The sequence below is a fragment of the Malus domestica genome, chromosome 10 (assembly GCF_042453785.1).
Source record: "Malus domestica chromosome 10, GDT2T_hap1".
NCBI lineage: Eukaryota > Viridiplantae > Streptophyta > Magnoliopsida > Rosales > Rosaceae > Malus > Malus domestica.
The window spans coordinates 38,111,457-38,136,104 of NC_091670.1; the positions used below are offsets into that span (position 1 = coordinate 38,111,457).

The window sequence follows — 24,648 nt, forward strand, 5'->3', positions numbered from 1 at the left end:
CTCTTCGATTTTTGAGAAAGCAATCCTGCTGGGGGTCTGGCTCTCGAGATTCGGAGAGCGGTGTCTCTTCGATTTTTGAGAAAGTAATCATGTTGGGAGTCTGGCTCTCGAGATTCGGAGCGCCGTGCCTCTTCGATTTTGGAGCAAGCAATCTTGTTGGGAGTGTTTTCTCGAATGTGAGTAAAGGTTGGGCATGTTTGCTAGTCTACCTTGCCACGAAGCACAGAGGTTGACACACAGGGACTTTCCAATTATCCAGCAGTGGTACTGTTCCTTTACCCTCTCTTCGATTTTGAGAAAGTAATCATGTTGGGAGTCTGGCTCTCGAGATTCGGAGGGCGGTGCCTCTTCGATTTTGGAGCAAGCAATCTTGTTGGGAGTGTTTTCTTGAATGTGAGTAAAGGTTGGGCATGTTTGCTAGTCTACCTTGCCACGAAGCACAAAGGTTGACACACAGGGACTTTCCAATTATCCAGCAGTGGTACTGTTCCTTTACCCTCTCTTCGATTTTTGAGAAAGTAATCATGTTGGGAGTCTGGCTCTCGAGATTCGGAGGGCGGTGCCTCTTCGATTTTGGAGCAAGCAATCTTGTTAGGAGTGTTTTCTCGAATGTGAGTAAAGGTTGGGCATGTTTGCTAGTCTACCTTGCCACGAAGCACAGAGGTTGACACACCGGGACTTTCCAATTATCCAGCAGTGGTACTGTTCCTTTACCCTTGTGGGTAATAATATGGTAGCTAGACCTTCAAAATTTATGTGTCTAAACTTTGTTAGTGTTGTTTCTTTGCAATTCTTTTACCCTTCTTGGTCAGAGCGATGTAGTGGGAGCTGCAAGCTTCACGTGTCTCAACTTTGTCAGAGAACTTTGGCAAAGTTATCTGTGGTACCCATGAGCTACTGTTGCGTGTGGGGAGTGGGTGATTGAACAGTACGATTCATGTGCTTTTTACTTCGCCAAAAATCTTCGACAGAATGCCCATAATTTCAGCAAAGCTGAGTGTGCGTGTGACAGGTGCTGACAAGGCTGGAAAAGTAGGTGCCTCTTCGATTTCTGAAATCGGCCCTCGTGGTCTCTGAGCAGCCCAGCTTTTGAGAAAGCAAGCCTCTTCGATTTCTGAGATCAGCCTTTGTGGTCTTTGAGCAGCCCAGCTTTTGAGAAAGCAAACACCTCTTCGATTTCTGAGATCGACCCTCGTGGTCTCTGAGCAGCCCAGCTTTTGAGAAAGCAAACGCCTCTTCGATTTCTGAGCAGGCGCCTCTTCGATTTCTGAAGCTTCGTCGAGTGCAGATTTTTATAGGGGCTGACATTAAGTTCCAAAGCACACTTGAATATCCACCAGTAGAAGCTCCATTCTTGCACTTCTAAGATCTTGATTTGTCCGACCTCTTCTCTCTTCAACACCTTTGAAAATGTCTGGCCCCTCCGACCGTCGTTTTGACTTGAACCTTGTTGAAGAGGCAGCCCCGCCTTCTCCAGACAACATATGGCGCCCATCCTTCGTCTCCCCTACTGGTCCTCTTACCGTTGGGGATTCCGTGATGAAGAATGATATGACCGCTGCGGTAGTGGCCAGGAACCTTCTCACTCCCAAAGATAACAGACTACTTTCCAAACGGTCTGATGAGTTGTCTGTTAAGGATTCTCTGGCTCTCAGTGTTCAGTGTGCAGGTTCTGTGTCTAATATGGCCCAACGCCTATTTGCTCGAACCCGCCAAGTTGAATCATTGGCGGCTGAAGTGATGAGTCTCAAACAGGAGATTAGAGGGCTCAAGCATGAGAATAAACAGTTGCACCGGCTCGCACATGACTATGCTACAAACATGAAGAGGAAGCTTGACCAGATGAAGGAATCTGATGGTCAGGTTTTACTTGATCATCAGAGATTTGTGGGTTTGTTCCAAAGGCATTTATTGCCTTCGTCTTCTGGGGCTGTACCGCGTAATGAAGCTCCAAATGATCAATCTCTGATGCCTCCTCCTTCTAGGGTTTTGTCCAGTACTGAGGCTCCGAATGATCCCCCTCCGGTGCCTTCTCTTTCTGGGGCTCTACCGACTGCTGAGACTTCTCCTAAGCAACCTTTGTGAAGGCTCCCTCTTGTTTGTTTATTTTGACTCAAGTATATGTACATATTTGTAACTTATCGGGGATATCAATAAATAAGCTTTCCTTCATTTCAACGTATTGTGTTAAATACACCAAAGCCTTCTTCGCTAAGTTCTTTGAATTTTCTTTTGTTGAAGCTTGTATGTTGAAGCTTTGTGAGTGGAGCATATAGGTTGAGGTAGTGTTCCCTTAATTTCCCGAGTGAGGAAAACTTCTCGGTTGGAGACTTGGAAAATCCAAGTCACTGAGTGGGATCGGCTATATGAATCTTAGAACGCCATTGTGTTCTGTCCTGTGTCATGTCCTCCGTTAGATCCAAGTACTCTAAGTCTTTTCTTAGGGTCTCTTCCAAAGTTTTCCTAGGTCTTCCTCTGCCCCTTCGGCCCTGAACCTCTGTCCCATAGTCGCATCTTCTAATCGGAGCGTCAGTAGGCCTTCTTTGCACATGTCCAAACCACCGTAACCGATTTTCTCTCATCTTTCCTTCAATTTCGGCTACTCCTACTTTACCCCGGATATCCTCATTCCTAATCTTATCCTTTCTCGTGTGCCCACACATCCAACGAAGCATCCTCATCTCCGCTACACCCATTTTGTGTACGTGTTGATGCTTCACCGCCCAACATTCTGTGCCATACAGCATCGCCGGCCTTATTGCCATCCTATAAAATTTTCCCTTGAGCTTCAGTGGCATACGGCGGTCACACAACACGCCGGATGCACTCTTCCACTTCATCCATCCAGCTTGTATTCTATGGTTGAGATCTCCATCTAATTCTCCGTTCTTTTGCAAGATAGATCCTAGGTAACGAAAACGGTCGCTCTTTGGTATTTCTTGATCTCCGATCCTCACCCCTAACTCGTTTTGGCCTCCATTTGCACTGAACTTGCACTCCATATATTCTGTCTTTGATCGGCTTAGACGAAGACCTTTAGATTCCAACACTTCTCTCCAAAGGTTAAGCTTTGCATTTACCCCTTCCTGAGTTTCATCTATCAACACTATATCGTCTGCGAAAAGCATACACCAAGGAATATCACCTTGAATATGTCCTGTTAACTCATCCATTACCAACGCAAAAAGGTAAGGACTTAAGGATGAGCCTTGATGTAATCCTACAGTTATGGGAAAGCTTTCGGTTTGTCCTTCATGAGTTCTTACGGCAGATCCTGTATAGCTTGGATATATGCTACTCGTACTCCTTTCTTCTCTAAAATCCTCCAAAGAATGTCTCTTGGGACCCTATCATACGCTTTTTCCAAATCTATAAAGACCATGTGTAAATCCTTTTTCCCATCTCTATATCTTTCCATCAATCTTCGTAGGAGATAGATTGAGGCAAGAGACACGGGTTTCGGACAACCAATTCGGGTTCATGCCAGGGCGCTCAACATGAGGTGTGAACAAAAGACAAAAGCCAAAAGAAAAAAATATAACACGGAAAAAAGCTGTAGTATAATCTAGAAGACCAACATCACAAAAATTTAGCTCATCTACTACGTCCAATAAACCTTAGAGGGAGGATTTTGGTAAAAGGATTTGATTGAAAAATGACAAAAAATTAGTGATGGAGAACTCATACTAAGAGGAAGATTTAGTCACCATAAAATGGGCTATTATTCAATACAACGGATTAGAAAAATGAAAAGAAGGAGCCGAGTGGAGCAGAGGGAAGAAGGAAAAGCAGAAGTGCTTCAAATTCCTCCTTCCTCCTCCCCCTAAGACGGCTTTTGCTCTGGATTGTCTCCGGAAGCTGGGGTTTAACATAAATAAAATTAATTGATGAACCGTGAACGGCACTTTGCCAGTTATGCAATGGTCAGTTGACCTCCAGCATATTCTTTTGATGGGTGACAAAACTGATATCTCAAACAAGTCGATGGTCAACATCTAATTATCCCTTCATTTTTGGCTGTCTGAGTCAGTTGCAAATTTTATACGGCATGATTATTGTAATTTTTTCATCAATATAATATTGTATTTAAATTCTAGAAAATAAAATAAAAGATCAACGTATGAGCATCTTCAGGTAAAAAATTAAAGAAAAAGTACTTAAACTTCCACGTGCTTTTATTAAACTTGCATAAAATATGTCATGCTTGAAACAGACTGGCAATAACAATTTGTATGCATACATCATCATTCCTTCTTTCAGTTTTATGCCATGATTGAAGCTTACTTGTACCAGCTGCTAGCTTCAATATTCTTTGCCCAATCTTGAGTCAACTCTAATAAACATATCCACGGGGAAGAATAATATTAATTCAATTGGGAATGAAATCTTTTTATGATCGGATTCCCGGCAATTGAGGATTTGAACCTATTTTATAATGGTTACCCCAACTCTCTCCCATTGCCTTGCCCACGCCATCTGTTCATTTTTTTTTCTTCAACAAACAATATAATCAACACTAAAGGAGTGAGAGAGTCGGCTAAGCCTCACAATGTGCTAGCAATAATGTGGTTCAAATTCTTCTTTGGCTATAATCGAACCTAAGACCTTTCATTTACAAGTGAAGAAGAATATCACTAGACCGTAATACTAAGTTGCGTCATATGTTCATTGATCGAGAACGTTATTTTTCTTCTGGTTTGTGGAACTTCCAAACCTTATTCGTGATGTTTTATTAGACGATTGTAACGGTTGATTATTAATAAAACTACCGTTTTCCTCGAAAAAAATTGCGTATTAGTTTTCTTGTCAAAATAATAATACAATAAAAAATGCAATAATATTTTTTTTAACAAATGATAGGATAATCAACATTAAGCTCAAGTGCAAGAATAAACGCTCTTAATTAACTAATCTACAAACCACTTGCTGCAATAATATTATTTGTACACACAAGGTGACACATTTGTTGAGACACTCTAATAGAGGTGCACACTACTATATTGTATGTAGAATCCACCTATATTGAAGAGTGTCAACAAATGTGTTAATTTTGTATGTACAAAGCAACATTGCCCAAAACCATGAAACCTCTTTTTAATATAGATTCAAAGTAACATTTCGAAACCTCGATTTGTCTCTATAAATATTCCCTCCTCCCTTCGATTTCTTCATATCCTACTTCCTCTCTCTCTCTCTCTCTGTCCTATTATCTTCTAAAATAATGGCAAATGAGGCGAATATATGGTTCACGATGATTGTGGTTATGGTGATTTTACTGTCACAGTCTTCTCTTGTTTATGGAGCACCACAAGTACCTTGTTTTTTCATTTTTGGGGATTCATTGGCCGACAATGGTAACAATAACAACCGCCGGACCTCTGCCAAAGTGAATTACCATCCCTACGGGATTGACTATCCCGCCGGACCAACAGGAAGGTTTTGCAATGGCCGCACCACAGTTGACATATTAGGTCTAAAGGTTTCCTATTCCTTTAAATTTCTTTTACTTGCCCGCTATATAGTTGTTGTTTGTTCATATCATAGCCCTCCCTATACATCCTAGCTAGCGACTACATAATTAGTAAAGCCTGAGTTGTAGGTTGATCCTTGATTTAGTAAATTCAATCCAATTAGGTTGATACCTGGTAAACAGGGTTTTCCTCTTCAATCCTGGATTCAAACACTCTCCGCCCCCCTCCCTTATGTTTACGTGTATTGATCCTTAATTTAGTAAACACAATCTAATTGGCTAGCTACCAACTTGATTAATTAGGGCCATGCAGAAGATGAAAATTCTTGTGCGTGTGTTTTAATTTTTCTTTTTTATGTTCTCTATCCATTTGTGTGTTTATATATAAGGTATCCATATATGTTAACCCATCTATTAGATGTATGGGTTGCAACTTGCAAGGCATGCACAAAAAAATTAATGAAGCTGATTAGAAAAAGTTTACCCTAATTTCAGCTCAACTTTTGGGTTTTGAGAATCCCATCCCACCATATGCAACTGCCAGAGGCCCAGAAATATTAAAAGGTTTGAATTATGCATCAGGCGGAGGAGGAATTCGAGCAGAAACTTCATACCAACAGGTAAATTTACTAATTAATCACAATAAGTATGACTTATATTGTAATATTGTCCATATGCAAAATTTAATTAGTATTGATTAAAGTGAACCTTTCCTCGCATTTGCAGGGAGATGTTATCAGCTTAGATCAGCAGCTACTGAATCACAAATTCACAGCCTCGCGCATTGCTTCTATTCTGAGAAGTAAACGATCAGCTGGGCAGTACTTGAATAAATGCTTATATTCAGTCGGAATGGGTAGCAATGACTACATTAATAACTACTTCTTGCCTGAACTTTATCCCACCAGTCGCCTATACACCCCCGAGCAATATGCCACTGTTCTCGTTCAACAATATTCTCGCCAAATCATGGTTTGTAATTGTTTACTTGTCCATATCTTTTGTGACTTCTAACCCTGTTATTGATTCTCAGTTTGTCATTTTGCATTCTAGCTAGCCCCTTGACGTTTAAATTTTCTTATAATGTGCAGAATGACAGACTAGAGGTTTAAATAACATTTCCCATAAATTTGATTAAAAAAATGATTGTTAATATGTTTCATACTGTTTTTAAGAGTTTGTACGAGAGTGGAGCAAGGAAGGTAGCATTGATTGGAATTGGCTTAATTGGATGCACTCCAAGTGCAATTTCAGCGTTTGGTACAAATGGGTCCGCGTGTGTTGATAAACTGAACAGTGCTGCCCAAATGTTTAACCAAAATCTTGTATCTCTGGTCGATCAGCTCAACACCGATTTGACCGATGCAAAATTCATCTATGTCAACAGCTTTGGAATGGGCTCAGGAGACCCTGCAGCTGCTGGTACAAGTTTATAATTTTGGGGACTAATTAACATCTTTTTATATGATTAATAAGTGACATTAATCTATTTTGTTCATCTAATTTCAGGATTCAAGGTTGTGAATGTTGGTTGCTGCCCAATAAATAGTTTTGGTCTATGTGCTGAAGGGCAAACTCCATGCCAGAATAGGAGTGAGTACGTGTTCTGGGACGGATTTCATCCTACAGAGGCCTTGAATGTCATCACTGCAGCAAGAACTTACTCAGAATTCGACCCATCGGACACTTACCCGATGGATATCAGTCACCTAGTTCAGCTTAGCCTATGATAATGGATTATATTAGAAGCCAAGAAAATAAAATTCACAAGGAAAGTGATCAACAAAATGTTACATGATACATTACATAGGATAACCACATATATGGCAGGGTTCAGTTTACGATTGATATGGCATGATAGCTCTTAATGTATTAAACCAAATGTATTTGGCTCTTCAATCATATAGTAGATTGGTTTGACGTGAGGAGGTGTGTTGAAGAAGGGATGGGCTAGCATAGCAATAATGTGATTCAAATTTGTCTTTAGCGAGATTCGAACTTAAGACCTCTCACATATAAATGAAGAGGAATACTACTAGACCGTAGTACTAAGTGGTAGCTTTCCACAATTAAACCTCAATATTTTAGAAAGACGCATACCCTTCACGGAGTTTAGGAAGATTCCTCGGAGGAGGACTCCTCTAAGTGTCGAGCTTAGCGGCAGTCATCCAAGTCATCGCTGGGAGGTGTGGGGCGAGCGGCGTCGAAGAGGGATTTAGGAAGATCTCTTCCAATCTTGTGAGAATGTCGAGAGGAGAATTTGAAATAGATACAACCGCTTATGGCATTACTTTCTATATTCTGCATATGGCTAAATAATTGGAGTCAAGTAGAGTTTTTTCATGCTCCTCATCAATGACTCAATGCAACGGAGCGGCTTACTCGATGTCTTCTTATGTGAGTAGAAATGGACGTTCTCATAGATAGGGTGTAACAAATGGTCGAATAGGGTGTAACAAATGGTCGAATTTAATAAATTGCTATCACTTTATGTGAAAAAAGGACCAACTATACAAGCCTTAAATTTGTAGTTCGATGACTTTATTTTTGTTTTTTTAGACAAATGATAGCATTACTGGATTAAATTGTTATTTGTTATGGGGAGGTGGACTGAAGCAGGGATAGAGCCAATACTAAGGTGCCTAGATATGATTGTTTTTTGCCACTACAATAAAGCACCATTTGCTCGACAACTTTACTTTGAGGAATTTTTTTTTTTCCACCCGTGTCACGCGAAAAGAGAGTTAGACAACGATTGAAATTCAACAACCAAGCCTTTATGTGTAATTTGTCTCGCCTTATTCTTCATTCTCATTGGATGTGTTAGGTTCCAACAATATTCTCTTTTTGTACTTGGACTTTTATCCTGAGAGATATTAAAAGGTCCTTGGGTAATAGCTTATTAGCCAGTTTAAAAGGATGTATGGATTTTTGAAAGAGTGTTGATATGTACCCACCCCATAGTCTTAATTCTCCGCCCACTTACTAACCATGTCTGGTGTCTAGTTGTGGTTGCTTTCAGCTGGGTTGGGCGAGGACGTTCTTGACTATTCCATTTTCCTAAAATCTTCCAGATTCAATCATTCTTTATATTTATTTTATTTGTAACTTAAATCTGTTAGGGATATTTTAAAAATATGACGGGTGAGAAGAAAATGTTTGGTTTTTAAACTTTTTATGATGAGTGAAAATATCACATGAGGCGGGAAAAATGAGAGTATGGAGTGGGCATAGTACGTAGCACTTTGTTTGAAATAAGTCAATCAATTACACGTTTACATATTTAGAATGAAATAAGTAGTGAATTTGTAAAATAGAAATTGAGGAGAGAATTAATGCAAATGATATTCCTCCTAATCAAAATAATATTAATACCATTTCTTATCATTTCCAAATAAGAAAATATGTGATTAGTCCTTCATTAACCTCAAGTCCAACGTATTAACTATTTCACTTTTGAATTTCCTTGGTAGTGAGGCCTTAAACGTGGAGGCTAATTAACCCTTAATTGGAAAACTTATCGATCTTGATTTTGGACTATAAGTAGATTGGGTCCTCTAATACTCCCTTTGGCTAACACGCATGTAACATCTCCAAGCCCCTCTATATATATATATATTCTCCCCCCTTTTCCATTTTCTTCACATCGTAATTTGTTCTGGTAATATATATATTCACTGTATCCTAATACTACTACTACTACTTTCTTTCACAACGGCAAAAGAAGCAGCAATATATTTCGTAACGAATATTGTTGTTTTGGTGGTTTCAATGTTATCACAATCTCCTCCTGTTTATGGAGAGCCACAAGTATCTTGTTTCTTCATTTTTGGCGATTCATTGGCCGACAATGGCAATAATAACCTCCTCCCGACATCTGCTATAGTTAACTACAAGCCCTACGGGATTGATTTTCCCGTTGAACCATCTGGAAGATTTTGCAATGGCCGCACCACTGTGCTGTGGACATACTAGGTCTTGCATATCTTCTCTCTCTCTCTCTCTCTCTCTCTCTCTCTCTCTCTCTCTCTCTATATATATATATATATAGGTAAAGTGCCGATTTAGTCCATAAACTATCACCTCAGTGAAAATTAGGTCTCTAAATTATTTTTTCGGTAAAATAAGTCCCTAAATTCCTTAAAAATTGCTAATTTCATCCCTATTATTATTTCAAAGCTATTTTATTCAATTTGTCATCAACTTAGAGTGTAATACCATCATTTTCTCGTCTGTAAGCCCTTAACATTTTATATAGGTTGCGAATTTAACATCTAAGTTACCTTCCAAAGTTAACTCCATACACTATTTCTTTATAAAAAATTATCAATCTACCCTATATCACATGCAAATGTGACTTAAATTGACGGAAATTTGAACATAATAGCTTCAAATATAATATTAGGGATGTAATTGGTAGATTTTTATAATCCAAGGACTCATTCTTCTGAAAAAATAGTTCAGGGAAGGACAAAGAAGCTAGGACAGGAGGGTAGGGTTCAAGAGAGTAGAATGCGTTTGGGAACGTGGAATATAGCAACCTTAACGGAAAAATCTATGGAAGTAGTGGAAGTTACGGTGAGGAAAATGATACGTATTATGTGCCTCCAAGAAACTAAGTGGGTAGGTCTTAAGACAAGGGATCTCGAAAATTCAAGTTTTAAACTTTGGTATTCAGGCACAAATAGAACAAGAAATGATGTTGGCATCGTCGTGGACAAGACCCTAACACAAGATGTTGTAGATGTTAAGAAGGTTGGGGATATAATTATAGCAATCAAGTTTGTGATAGGACAATAACTCATCAATGTGGTTACTACGTATGCACCTCAAGTTGGATTAGATATGAGTTTGAAGGAGAAATTTTGGAAGACCTTAGAGAATTGGTTCGAGGAATCTCTCAGACAAAGAAGTTATTCATAGGAGGAGATTTAAATGGACATGTGGGCAAGGAGGCAAGCAATTACAGAGGTTTTCATGGTGGCCATGGTTTTGGGGAGAAAAATGAGGATGGGGAGGGCATCTTGGGTTTTGCAATGGCATACGATCTTTTTTTAGCCAACACTTTCTTTAAGAAGAGAGAAGAGCATGTGATCACCTACAATAGTGGTCCATCAAAAACACAAACCAATTTCTTTTTAATGAGGAAATGGGATCGTATAACTTGTAAGGATTGCAAAGTGATACCGGGAGAGAGCTTGGCTACCCAACATCCCTTGTTAGTGATGGATGTACACATCAAAAGAGATAGAAGAAAGAATAAGACCATGAAGTGTCTAAGGGCCATATGGCAGAATCTAAAAAGAGAAAAACAAGTCTTTTTCAAAAAGATGAAGCACATAAAAGTAGTGGCCCAGATGGTATACCGATTGAAGTGTGGAATGTCTTGGGAGAGACATGTATAGCATGACTTACAAACCTTTTCAATAAGATTTTGAAAACGAAGAAGATGCCAAATGAGTGGCAAAGAAACACTTTGGTGCCTATCTATAAGAATAAGGGTGATGCATAAAATTGTATGAATTATAGGGGTATTAAGCTAACGAGTCATACCATGAAGCTATGGGAGAGAATAATTGAGCATACATTGAGGCAAGAGACAGGAGTCTCAGACAATCAAGTGCTTTTCATTTATATTTTGCGAAAAGAATGCAATTCTTCATTATCTGCACTACTCTTTCAAGTGCTCATATAAAAATAGGGCAGAAATCATAGCATTGACGGCTACTTCTTTCCCAAATTTTTAACTATTATGACTGAAGATAATAACCCCCAATAAGGTCCCGAGTTTAATTGTCTTTAATTAGTATAAATTCTTTTTGGATTTAATCTGTATGATCAAGAGCATAACATGCTTACCCCCACGAACATTCCAAAGGCTTTCATTCAAACAAAGACACTCAAAGTGTTTAATCCAAAAAACAAGACATTCAAAGTTAAAAAATAAAAATAAAAACCAACTTTTCATATTATCTGATAATACCACACCCCCCCCCCCCCCCCCCCCACCTTTGTTTTACCTGTCTTTTCCGAGTTATAAGATTTTTGAATTCTAGCTTTTTCTTTCACAATGGGAACAAATGACAGCAACATGGACGTTGATGATGATTAATGTTGTTTTGGTGATTTCACTATTACAATCTTGCGTTTGTGGAGAACCAAAGGTGCCCTGTTTCTTCATTTTTGGTGATTCATTGGCAGATAATGGCAATAATAACCGCCTCCAGACCCCGTCTAGAGGGAACTACAAGCCTTACGGGATTGATTTTCCCCAGGGACCAACAGGGAGGTTTACCAATGGCCGAACCATTGTTGATATTTTAGGTCTGCTCATTGCCTCTCTCTTTCTAAATTTCATTTATGCTTTCTAAATATATATCACACTATATAGCTTTTTTTATGTCTAATTTATTTTGTCATATACTTGTATGGTGCATTTGCTTCTTTAATTGTCAAGAATGGAGCCAATAAGTTGTGAACTCAGACGTTCTATGTAAATGGAATTTTGATGGAAATCCAAATTTATGTGAAGTGTCTTTTATAGATGATTGCACGCATTTGATCAGGTTTAGTTTAGGAATATGATTTATACACATGCCCCTTCTTTTCTGCATACCTCTGTTTATTTGTTATCCATAAAGGAAAAAAGATCATATGTACAATAAATATTCCTATGACCTTAATGGATAGAATCCTATAGGCCATGCCCAGGCATTGTTCTTTAGTTATTCTGTTGAATATACTGCATATATATGTGTGTATATATATACAAAATAATCTATAATAAGTATGCTTGCAAGACATGTAGAACATAAGGCTATAATTTGAATATCAATCTTTACATTACAGCTGAACTTCTGGGTTTTGAGAATCCCATCCCATGCTTTGCCAATACTAGGGGGTACAAGAACATTGTTAGAGGTCTGAATTATGCATCTGCCTCAGCAGGACTTCGAGATGAAACTGGCTCCCATATGGTAATTAATTAACTATTTGCAATAACAAACATGACTTATTTACATATGTGAATTCAAAGTATATATTGCCCATATTTTGCATATGCATTTATTAATTATATCATAACACATAATTTCTCCTTGTAGGGTGAGAATGTCAATTTAAATAAGCAATTACTGAATCACAAATCCACAGTCAAGCGCATTACTTCAATAATGGGTCTTAAACAATTGTCCAGGCAGCATTTACAAAAGTGCTTATATTCAGTTGGAATGGGCAGCAACGATTATCTTATGAATTACTTCCAGCCCAAGTTTTATCCCACCAGTAAGCAATACACCCTTGAACAATATGCTTCAGTTCTTATTGAACAATATTTTCAGCAAATAAAGGCTAGTAACTAGTTAACATAACGCACTTGTGTTTAAATAATTAATTTTCCTTGTCTCTGAGACTCGAAGCAACTGCATAAAAAAAAAGTTTGAATACTGACTTGTTTTATATATTGGCTTACTTAAGACTCTGTACAAGTATGGAGCAAGGAAGGTGGTCTTGAATGGAGGACTAGTAGGATGCACTCCATCTTCAATTTCGACTACAAATGGGTCTACATGCGCAGAAAATTTGAACAATGCAGTTCAGTTTTTTAACCAAAAGCTTAAGTCACTCGTTGATCAGCTCAACGCCAAACTGACCGATGCAAAATTCATCTATGTTGACATGTTTGGAATTTCCGGAAGTCCATCAGATCTTACAGCTGCAGGTTTTTAAACTCTGTTTGTGCTATGGTTTATTTTATAGAAAACTTCATTTTAATCTTTGGCAAAGATGACTTTTACATTAAAACCAGGAGTAAGATCAAAATCTAATTTTAGTCCCTTGATACATTAATAACCTCATTTATTAATTATATTTTGATTTTTTAATTATTTCTCTTTTTCTTCCCAATTTTTAATGTATTAATTTTAAGGAAAATTAATTAAAAAAAGCTTGAAAACTTTGAGTTTTAACGATAAGGACAAAATAAAGGGTAAAGTGAATAGTATCAGGATTGAGTTTTTAGTGTAAAAATGTGATTTTTCGTTAAAGTGAACAATACCGGGAGCTTTTCATTAAAGTTCCCTTAATTTTATTTCATTATAATTTTCATTTTCATTTCATTTATCGCAAACATTTAGATAAACTAATTTTTGTTATACAATATATTTTGATGTACTTTATCTTCTTCATTTAGGTACATTAAATTTATTATAATACATTTCGGTGCATACATTTAGGTACACACATTTCGGTACATACAACATTTATGTACAATAATTCAATATAATATATTTCTGTACCAAAATTTCGGTGCATACATTTCGGTACACACATGTAGGTACATTAATTTAATATAATACATTTCAGTGCATATATTTCGGTACATACATTTCGATACTAACATTTAAATACATTAGTTCAATATAATACATTTCGGTACTAACATTTAGGTACATTAATTGAGTCTTTCAAGTTTAAAGAATGTTAAATAAAATTAATAAATTAAAAACTCTTTTTTGGTAAAAAAATAAATTAAAATTTGTATGTTAATAAATTTAAATATTTAATGGGAGACATTAAATAAAATGCACATTAATTATTTTGAATTAAGGACACATCAAGGGATTATAATCAACATGCAATCTAACACCAGGTTTATTTTAAATTTCAATCTTCTTGAAGGATTAAAATTAAAAAGCCCATTTATTTTATTACAATGTTTTTGTTTTGCTTCGCATATGACCGTTATATGTGATGTCGGTCATATAATATGCATAATGTGAGAAAGAAGTCCTTCGTGACGAGCTCATATATGCAAATTAAAATCCTAGCTTAGCCGTATTTTCATAAATAGAACAAGTTAAAGTGTTATATTAATTTGTTTTGTTTTCATATTTCAGGATTCAAGGTGACTAAAGCAAACTGTTGTCCGGTAGATGAATCTGGCCAATGTCTTCCTTCCAAAGCTCCATGCCAGAATAGAAGCGAGTATATGTTCTGGGATTTATTCCATCCTACTGAAGCTTCTAATCTCATCACTGCAAGAAAGACATACAATTCTTCTAATTCGTCGGACACTTATCCAATGAATCTTAGTCACCTAATTCAGCTTAGGCTATAACCATGGGTAGCCAAAGAATTTAGATTTTACATTGAAATTAGTCTTCCCCCTGTACATCAAGATTAATAAACTAATCATTACGTGACATTTACAAGATCGAACTAGGAAGAGTATACTATAATTGTAAATATAATTATGTATTTTTTGCCAATTTGGCATGAAATTAAGCTCCTAATATATTAGTCCAAACGTGACTCCAATTCAATTCTACGAATCTTTTTCTTTCATCGATTAAATGCTTCTATGAACTAGTTCTTCACTTGGCGGCATGTATTTTTCTTTCCAATGTTGAAAGAAGTTTCAAGTTCAAATCTCCCTCTTCCATTGATAGCATGATAAGGTTGAATTAAGCATTCTATGTATTTTGTACCCATTTCCGCGGGAGAGATTGATGTAAGTATAAGATATAGGCTGATGGACCTGTTACTCGTGTTTCTAAAAGAACTACATAAATTAACGATTTCATACCAGCCTTAAGCAAAGTCTAAGAAGAGTACGTTCCCTAACTTCCGTATGCCTTTGCATTTGCGCATCAGCGCATGGCATCTCTTAATCTCGTTTTCCTTGGTTTCGAAAATATTTGTGCATGAGGAAGTAGAGTAATTCTAAAACCACACCTCTTGGTCCTCAATATCAGCCACAAGAATCAACTAAATTGCTTGCCAATTGAAAATTTTATAAAAAAACTTCTCAAACATGTTGAGAACACTATAATGTTTAATAAGATTGTATCTTGTAAATGAGCAAAGTCTACGAAGAGTACGCTTTGGTTTCAGGGTAGCAGTGATTACATTAACAGTTACTTCCGGCCTCTGTTTTTTAACACCAGTCTCATATGTACCCTTGAACAATATACTGCAGTTACTTGTTGAACAATATTCCAGCCAAATCATGGTTAGTAAGTAGTGATAATTTTTCTAATTGATTAGGGCCCGTGTGGGACTGCTTCTGTATGAAAGCACTTCTACTCATAAACAATTCTGCTGAAAGTGTTTATGTAAGTGCTTATTCCTGAGCAAGAAGATGAAAGAAGCATTTTCGTGAAAATGTTGGGAAAAGAAAGTCCAAAACGATGGGCGGCTCAGATAAATTAAAATACCTAGCTCGTACATTTAGGTCCTCTAATATAGATTCTGCAAGAAGAACATACAATTTCTCTGACCGGTCGGACACTGATCCGATGTATATATCAGTCACCTAGTTAAACTCAGCCTATGATCATGACTAAATATCACACAATCAAGCATATATATTAATAAATAAACCAGGTAGCCTTGGATATATTTATATATCAGACATATATAATAAATGTTCAAACCAACATTATGAAAGATTCGATCACATGTAAGTTGGAGGAACTTGTTAGGGTAATTTCTCACAGAAATCTTAGTAGTACACATTGCTGCAGGCATAAATATAAAAATACAGATGAGAAATCCGCTTTCATATACTAAAATACGTACGTATGCCTACGTACTTGGTACCAACGGTCTTCATTCCCAAAGCAATCTTGATCATTCATCTGGTGTTATTATACACGCCCACCACAGTAAACTAAATCAGCAGAAGCAATACAGACCAAGCATATATATTAACTGCGCACGAATAAACGATGATCAAAACAATGTGAATAATAATTTGTGATAATGTGTTTGATAATTTGGGATTATCATGAACTTACACTAATTGAAGGGAAATCTGATCGCGGCGGGGATTGTAGTGATGATTGGGTTGTAACACGTTCACTTGGAAATAGTCCCGAGAGTCGTATGGCTGAGACTGCAGGATCTCATAGCTTCCTCCTCCAGCCATCACATTTATGTTCTGCTGGCCCCTCTCATTCTCAGCTATCTATATATCCAATTCATAATTCCCCATGAGTTCTAGCTAAATACGCACTGCATACTCACATAAACACAAAGACAATATGGGCACGAGCACATAAAAACACACAAATTTTTTAAAGAGAAGGAGAGAGAACTCGCCTTTGCTCGTAGGAGCTGGTTATTGTTGTGCAAGTCCAGTTCCTGCAAGGAAAATTTTGACAATAATGAAACCAAAAAAATATCAGTTTGATGAGTAGAACACTCATATTAGTTATATGATGATTTCAAAAGTACGAACGTACAACTTGTTGCGATAATTCACCATTCGCACTCCCTTTGTTTTTCTAATTTCGCTTTTGTTTACTAAATTACCAAAGCACAAAAATAAGAGAGAGGAGTCCAAGGTAGATATATAACATATATAGGAGTGAAAATCGTCACCTATTATTAATGCTTGTTACTAACATCTAAGACTAAGAACTCACAGTTAGTCAACATAGAAGCTATAAGAATGGTGAGAGGCGTCTCTTAAAAATCGAAAGAATAACCTAACAAAAATTTTGAAGTATAAATCAAATTTTCACCAGTAATCTTGAAAAATATTAGTTTTCAATTCATCAAAAGAATGATGATTTATAACAATGAATTGCAGATTATCATGTTTTCTACCCTGCGTGTACTGATTAAGTTGATTAAGACAGTTTGATGCTGGCCTACAGCTTTCCAAATGCAGATGAACCACATTTACAATATGTTCAGAAATAAAACGCGTATATATAGGCCCTTTATGCAAAGGAATTCTCATTTAAAAAAAAATGGAGATTAGGTGTGGGGCCTACTCCACATCGAACTTTAACGATCCGAACCATCTACTTTGTAAGTCTCAATTCATGGATCATTCTTACAAAAATTCAATTCAATCTGAAACCATTTGCCTATTTAATTATCAAGATAAAATTTCATTGTTTCTTATATAATAAAGTATTCGTTAATTTCGTTGAACTCAATTAGATGTCTTAAACATTTCGGATTTGGCTAATATTTTGCAAGGATGATCTATGAGGTGTAACTTGAAAAAATAGATGGTTCAGATCGTTAAAATTCGATGTGGTGTTGACTCTACAACTAATTCCCATTTTTATAACAAAATGGGGATCCCTTCCCATAAAGGTTTCGTGTATATATATCATAAGAAAAAGTAATTTTGTAAAATGAGCTAACTGAGTTGAAGTGGTGTACCCTTTTCTGCATGTACTCAATTTCGGCAAACAAGAGCTCATTCTGAAAAGAGTTCAAGATTTGAAAGAAAGAAAAGAAAAACGTGTCAATGGCTATGCAAAAGCTAGAAATATGATCACAACAGACAGTTCAGATCGCGAAAATCATAAAAAACGATCAATATATAGCTTCATTAGATACCTTTTTGGATCGGATTCTGCTAATTGCTTTCTCCAGTTTATTCTCCAGGCTCTTCAGGTCCTTGACAGACATACTACTCAATGCATCACCCATCATATTCCTGGAAACAACATTCATATATTGTCAAGGAAAAGGCTGCCAAGCTTATGGTATAGCTAGGGTTACATGTCTTTAAGAATATTACCGGTTGTCATTCTGCAATTTCACTATCTGCGCACGCAATTTCGCAGCTTCTTGCTGGTAGTACTGAGATTTACATCAATAAAGCAATAGGTTAAAACATCTGAACATTAAACCAGTGATAAAAATTCATAGAAACACTGCTTTAACAGGATGCATGCTTTAAGACATCACAGGTCACCTTCACATGTTTGCTTCTTAATTAGGGCTTTATACGTTAATACATACATAATGTGTAAATATAAGAAAAGTTTCATTAGTATATATATATGTGTGTAATACACACACACACGCACACAGCCACATAATTATTATAATTACGGCTCCATATACCTATCATGAATTACAAGGTAGAAAAAATAAACCTTACACAATTTCATTAACTGTTAGTTCCCTGAGAACTTGATATCTTTGTATCAAATATGAGAGTGTGAAACCACTCTTTTAAGGCAATTATATTAATCAAGATAACACGTTAACTACCATTACCAAAGCATATTCTTGTGAAAAAGCTTTCGCTTTACCGGCATCTTTGGTTGCAATGTGAATGAACAGAGAATTTAAAATGGATCCTGAATGCTCACCCAAGTTCCAGGATTTATATTGGAAATATTGATTGATTAAATAATATAGCCTAAAGTTTGATTAAGACATCCAAAAAGGAAAAAAAGACTTGTCTTGGTCATGGATTGGCTTTGTTCAAGACCTACATAACTAGTCTTGAAGTCAATGCCTGAGTATTTCATGGTCCCCTAGATGATGTCAAATAAAAATGACAATGAAATCCCAGAAAGAACTGAATCAAACTTTTAGAATCAAACTCCAAAATTATGAACTTTTCTGCCAAATAATATCTACAATCAGGGTAAGTGTACCTGAGTACTAGCTTCAGAAACTGATCCAGTATTTGAAGAATCTGCACTTGCCTTCTTGTACCTCTCAATTGTTCCTTTAACACTGCATTGTATGCACTAACAGTGTTAATAAATGAATCTATATATCTAGGGACCACTGAAATATGAGGATGATTCGACTAAAATGATAAATTAATAACACTTTTAGCTACCAGAAAAGACTCTCATGCATTAATACCCCATGTTAGACATTCTCTTTTTTGTCACTGAGATTAGATTAGATTGGATTGGACAACTCATAAAATTGAAGTATGTTGAAGGTAGAGAGGGGTAAATAATTTTTCATTTTAAGGGGATTAGATGTTTGACCAAAAAAAAAGGAAGGGATTAGACGCGAAGAAAATATTATCTCTTTTAACCCTATTATTCTGAGGAGATTGAAAGGGGTAAGTTTTTTTCATGAGTAATCCACCTTTTACCTTGAACTTGGACAAAATTCTTCATTTCTTCATTTAACACAACTTCAATATGGTGAGTTATCAAATCCAATTTAACTTAAACACCAAACAAACCCATAGTCCAACCAATATGTATGGAAACAGTGCTCAAAAGCAAAAAACACCGATATAAATTAATGCAAGTACCAAATCCTCAAATTATAAGCAAGCTACATCTATATACTATAGCATTGCTTATGCACCAGACACTTAAGAAATATACGGTCTAAAAAATTGTGATAGTTAATATGAAAGGCATACCCTGAGGAAAGCTACCTAGCTAGCAAAAGATTGGTTCTATGTCTAGTTTATCAGATCAAACTTTCAAACATGAACAGGTATGAAACAAGTTCCTAAACATTTTCTACCCTAAAAAAACTGTGAAACTAAAGAACAAGATATTAATTAATCAACCTTTATCTTAAGGCATCTAGCTAGGGAGATAAGATGGTAAACTTCAAGAACATGGTTTGTAGTGGAACTACCAACTGGTTCTGTAGTCATGATAAAGAGGTCTCAAATTGGAAACCCCTCTTATATTGGCAAAAGAAAGCAAAAGGTTAGGAATAATGAGATGCTACCATTTTCTGTTGCCTTAGGTAGTAAGTCGTTGCATGTGGTTTAATATTGTAGTGAATAATGTATTGGGTTTCTTCTACTTGTGCATCTCGGGTTCGAAATTCTCTCTCTCTACATTTTTATAATAGTTTCGAACTCTTTCCCCTCCCGTTAATAATAATAAATTAAAAAACAAGTAGTAACTTGCTTGAAGTAATGGAATGCTTTACATTTTTTTTTTTCAAATTCAAATTTTCCCTTTACCCCTTTGAATATTTTTCTCAACTAATTAACATCTTGGGGATAACTATACAAAAGAAAATTAATTACTAGCTTCTCTGATCCAAAGTAATGAAGCATTTTATACATGTAGGGGTTCCAATCTCAGTTTAACCAACAGTTCTAATTGGGTTCTCTTGTCATCTCTTGGCATGGTGCTTGCAATTATAAGTGGAGCTCTCTTCACAAATAGTTTCTACAAAATTAATGAGCATGAATATTAGTGCATTTTAATTAAGAAAAACTAATGAAAAAATGTTTAAAAACTTTGAGTTTTAACGATAAAGACAAAATAAAGGGTAAAGTGAATAGTATCAGGATTAACTTTTTAGTGTAAAAATGTGATTTTTCGTTAAAATGAACAGTACCGAAAACTTTTCGTTAAAGTTCCTTTTTAATTAACTTGATATAAACGCTTGGGTTAATTAGATATAAAACTGCTGATGTTCATGTCAATTTACAGAAGAACACAACATGTAAAGGGAGTTCCCAACCACAGCAGAATTTCTGCAAAATGCCTGCTTATCCTCAGCAGAATTTCTGAGTCAGATTCTGCCTGTGCTAAAATTTGAATTTCTTTCCCCAAGCTCTAGCCTTTCTGCCTAGTTCTATTCATTTCCTTAGGCACACATGCTATCACATACCATTAAGGGCTAATCCTACTGACTTAATCTGAGATTTTATGACTAAATTTGAATTATAAGGCAATTACTAACGGTCAAATGAACAAACTCTTTCAGTTAACAAAGCCTACGAAATCAAATCTCAGTTCCTTGACACCAAAAAGAAAACTCGGTTTTCTGAGTTAGACCTGCTGACCTATTTCAATCAGTCTCTCAACTGACGGATGTGAATACAAAACCATATATCAATATCATAATTATACAAATAAATAAAAAAGATCATTCATTTCTTAAAAAATAAAGACTCACGTTTTCCTATGCATACTGATTCCTTAAAATCGTCGAGCTTGTGATTGGCTCCCCGTGCCACCGTGGCACAACTCCCCAATATGATTGGTTCAACTAGATTAAGGGCCGTACCTATTGCAATCATTACACAAGGGATATTACCCGGAGTTTACCATTTTACCCACCTCGAGTACTTTGTATATTTTTACACCACACCCCCTTTTTTTACATCACACATCCTATTTTTCTATTTTTAATTTTCTTCAATTCTTTTAATTCGACGGTAAAAATTTGAAAGATATGTTTTTTGTGGATAGAAACACCCTCAAAAATTATTATTATTATTGTTTTTTTTTTTTTTTTCTGTCTGAAAGACTGAAACTCTGATGAGAACATCAAAGCCGTCTGTTTTCAGCAACAGAGAAGGCAGCTGACATATAAGCCAAACGCTCAGACGTTTCCCATTGGCTCGCACTTGTCGTACGTTGTTTCTGTTTCACTCTGTATCTCTCGAACACTAAAGAAAACTTGCATAAATATATCTATATGCAAGATCTTCCGCAAATGCAATAACCATTCTATGATGCCATAATTTTGATGACCCAGTTGAGCTATGATCTCACACACACAGAATATCCCTCCCTAATAATTTGGAAAAATAAATTATGAAAGAAATTACTTTGTGAGACCCAATCCAAGTAGAAAAAATTAACCGGCAAGGTTAAAAATTTAGGATTGAAGAACTGGGAAAAGGGGAAGAGAAGACAATGTAGGAATCATGATATAAACGCCTTTTGTCAGAAGTCAAGAACCAAAAAATCTTTTGTGACGTGACCAAAGATTCTATTAACCAAAGACAAAGTAGAAAAAACGAAACCAAAAAAACCCAGAACTTAACCCTAACTAGACCACATCCCATTCCCAAAAAATGTTAAATTTAAGGAAAAAGTTGACATTTTGACACTTGGGTTTTGATTGGCTGTGGAAAAAAATGTCTCCTTTACTCGATAAGGTTTACCCAACACAAATCTTTGGACAAATTGATTACCCAATGTTGTTCCTTATGAACCCTAATCTGGGAAATTAGGGTTTTTAATTTTCTGTGGGAAATTCCACGTGGTGAAATTGAGATTTGGGGAATTTTAGCTTCTGGGTTTTGGTGGTTGTAGCCAGATATGGATCTACAGGGAAGTTTGTTTCATATTTCAAGCAAAACACATTTGGGTGTCTTGAAACCCTAATTTGTGCTTATTTTGCAGAGAGGTCCTGTCAATACATTTATTTAATTCTTTTTTTTTATATTAAAATTGTACTTTACGTTCGTGATGTCTACAACTGACGTGCTATTAAGGAAGTGTCAAAGAGATGGGGGGCTTGGCTAATGGGGGGATGACAGCTTGTGTGTTAAAAGCCTGCTTAGCTTCATAGATGACAAAGAGAGTCATGTAGAGAGAGAGAGAGAGAGAGAGAAATAAAACAGAGAAAGGGGAACAGAAAATTAACAGCAATGGAGGGAGGGAGGGTAAGGAGCTGATCTCAGAAGCCTGCATACATTCCCAAAAACCACTACTTTTTTCTATCTATTACACCAGATCTATGTTTCCACCAAACCAAGAGCTAAGAAAATGATCATAAACAGAAAAGAAAAATTAAATTTAAAAAAAAAAATGCCCAACAAAAGCACATACGAGGAAAAAAAACAAAACACAAGAAAGTGAATCTTATAAGTTATATAGAGAGATAGAGAGAACGAGAGGGGGGAGAGAGAGAGAGAGAACTCAATTTCAACTCAACTGAGTACCATAACAATGATTATGTTCTTCCTGATTATATCCACTTAAAGATCTATCTCACAGCAAAAAATCTTGAGGACTGAAACACCAATAACTTTTTGAAATGCTAAATTTGTGACCAAAATTTGCACAAAAGAAGAAAGAAAAAGAAAAGAACTTTAACAAGAACAAAGAACTTGTATTAAAAGGTAAATTTAAAATGAACAAAACTTGGGTCTGAAATATTTTCTAAAATTCTTTCATTAAAAAATTAAACGAAGAACAAGAAGAGGAAAATTTAGCAAGTAAATTGAAGCAATAATATTACCTATTGTTGGCATACTCATAGAGGCGGCCACGGTTAGAGAAGACTATGAGAGCAACCTCTGCATCACAGAGCACAGAGAGTTCATAGGCCTTCTTGAGCAACCCATTGCGCCTCTTGCAGAAGGTCACTTGACGATTCGTTGTGTTTTCGATCCGCTTAATCTCGATCTTTCCCCTACCCAATTTTCTCTGGGGAGAGTCCATGGACAAGGATTTGCTTTCATAGGCCATAGTTGGAAACTGAATCAATAAGAACAAAGAGATCAATCAATTAAGCACCTTTCTAATTAAAATAAAAACCCCAGAACTTTAATTAATTACTATATTCCAGATCACCAACAAAAAGTTTGAAACTTGCAGAAACAAATGAAATTATGAAAACTTGGTGCAATTCAACTACAACAACTAGGGAGCTTAAACTATAATTAAGTAACAATTAAGATAACAATCCCAACTTCAAGAATTTGTGGCTGAAGAGATTTGATAGAACTAAAGTTTGAATTCTTTATATTTGTTTTGGATGATCTTGGTGAAAAAGATTGATGGGGCTAAAAGAAGTGAAGCAAATGAAGAAGATTTAGGAGATGGTGTTTGAGTATTTTGCTCAGTGAAACATGGCAAGAAAAAGATCATAAGATGATGATAATTAAGGACAGAAACAGAGAGTTCTTTCTTTCTACCTTTTGGGATTTTTTCACAGCTCCACAAATCTAAACAAGGAGATATGCAGAAAATGGAAGTGAGGTGAGATGAGAGGTGTGTATTTATAAAAGAAAAAACGAGATTTTCTCAATCGTTCTAATTTCCGAAGCAATTATTCTACAACTTTATATATTTTTCACTGGCTAATTTTTTTATTTTTTATTTTTTGGAGGACACTGGCTAGTTATGTAATGGAGATGAAGCAAAAGAGAAAACATGGGAAATGGGATTCACTCATTTGATTCAGACTCCATCAACCATTCACTTTATTTATTATTTATTACTTATTTTTTTATTATTAATATATTTTTCATGCCTGTGAAGGATGAGAGGTAATAGAGAGAAAGAGAAGGGAAGGGTTACTTTCTGAAAGCGATTATTAATGGTGTGAATGTGACGTTTGGCTAAGCGGCTTTGCTAGCACACCTCCCTTTAGGTTAAAATATTTACAAAATGTATACATGTAAATAATAGAGAAATAAAATAAATTATGGGAATTTTTATAAAGAGTACACTATATTTAAGGGAACTTTTACAAAAAAAGTTTGGGTTAAGTTTATTTTAACCAAAAATCATGCTATAACTTTATTTAATGAAAAACCCTTAAACTTTAATAAAATTGAGAAGAACTTAAATTTTAATGAAAAAAAACATAATTTTAATATTAAAATAAATTAAAAAAAATTGAAGCGCGGGACCCATGCATCGTTACACATATTGTTTATGAAACTTATT

At 36.0% G+C, this 24,648-nt stretch overlaps 3 protein-coding genes across 5 annotated transcripts; 2 read left to right on the forward strand and 1 right to left on the reverse strand.

Moving 5' to 3' along the window:
• The first annotated feature begins 5,109 nt into the window (after positions 1-5,109).
• LOC103412394 (GDSL esterase/lipase At1g29660-like) lies at positions 5,110-7,395 on the forward strand. Its single transcript, XM_008350962.4, has 5 exons — positions 5,110-5,471; positions 5,966-6,090; positions 6,197-6,442; positions 6,646-6,892; positions 6,980-7,395. Exons 1-5 carry the CDS (start codon positions 5,222-5,224, stop codon positions 7,198-7,200), a joined length of 1,089 nt encoding a protein of 362 aa, XP_008349184.1. The 5' UTR covers positions 5,110-5,221; the 3' UTR covers positions 7,201-7,395.
• A 4,077-nt stretch (positions 7,396-11,472) lies between these two features.
• On the forward strand, positions 11,473-14,502 carry LOC103446272 (GDSL esterase/lipase At1g29660-like). Its single transcript, XM_029110281.2, has 5 exons — positions 11,473-11,794; positions 12,320-12,447; positions 12,574-12,754; positions 12,947-13,190; positions 14,368-14,502. Exons 1-4 carry the CDS (start codon positions 11,551-11,553, stop codon positions 13,075-13,077), a joined length of 684 nt encoding a protein of 227 aa, XP_028966114.1. The 5' UTR covers positions 11,473-11,550; the 3' UTR covers positions 13,078-13,190; positions 14,368-14,502.
• A 1,338-nt stretch (positions 14,503-15,840) lies between these two features.
• On the reverse strand, positions 15,841-24,218 carry MADS221 (floral homeotic protein AGAMOUS). Of its 3 annotated transcripts, none has more exons than XM_008385324.4 (9): positions 23,892-24,218; positions 23,213-23,451; positions 18,889-18,970; positions 18,018-18,079; positions 17,834-17,933; positions 17,654-17,695; positions 16,574-16,615; positions 16,270-16,439; positions 15,841-16,183 (listed from the first exon to the last, which is right to left on the reverse strand). In XM_008385324.4, the coding sequence occupies exons 2-9, from the start codon at positions 23,440-23,442 to the stop codon at positions 16,180-16,182; spliced, it is 732 nt and encodes a 243-aa protein (XP_008383546.3). In that variant the 5' UTR covers positions 23,443-23,451; positions 23,892-24,218; the 3' UTR covers positions 15,841-16,179. The 3 variants fall into 3 exon arrangements, with proteins under 3 accessions (XP_008383546.3, XP_008383547.3, XP_070662820.1); XM_008385325.4 differs by having other exon boundaries at positions 15,841-16,110; positions 23,892-24,165; XM_070806719.1 differs by lacking the exon at positions 15,841-16,183 and having other exon boundaries at positions 16,266-16,439; positions 23,892-24,138.
• Positions 24,219-24,648: the final 430 nt, after the last annotated feature.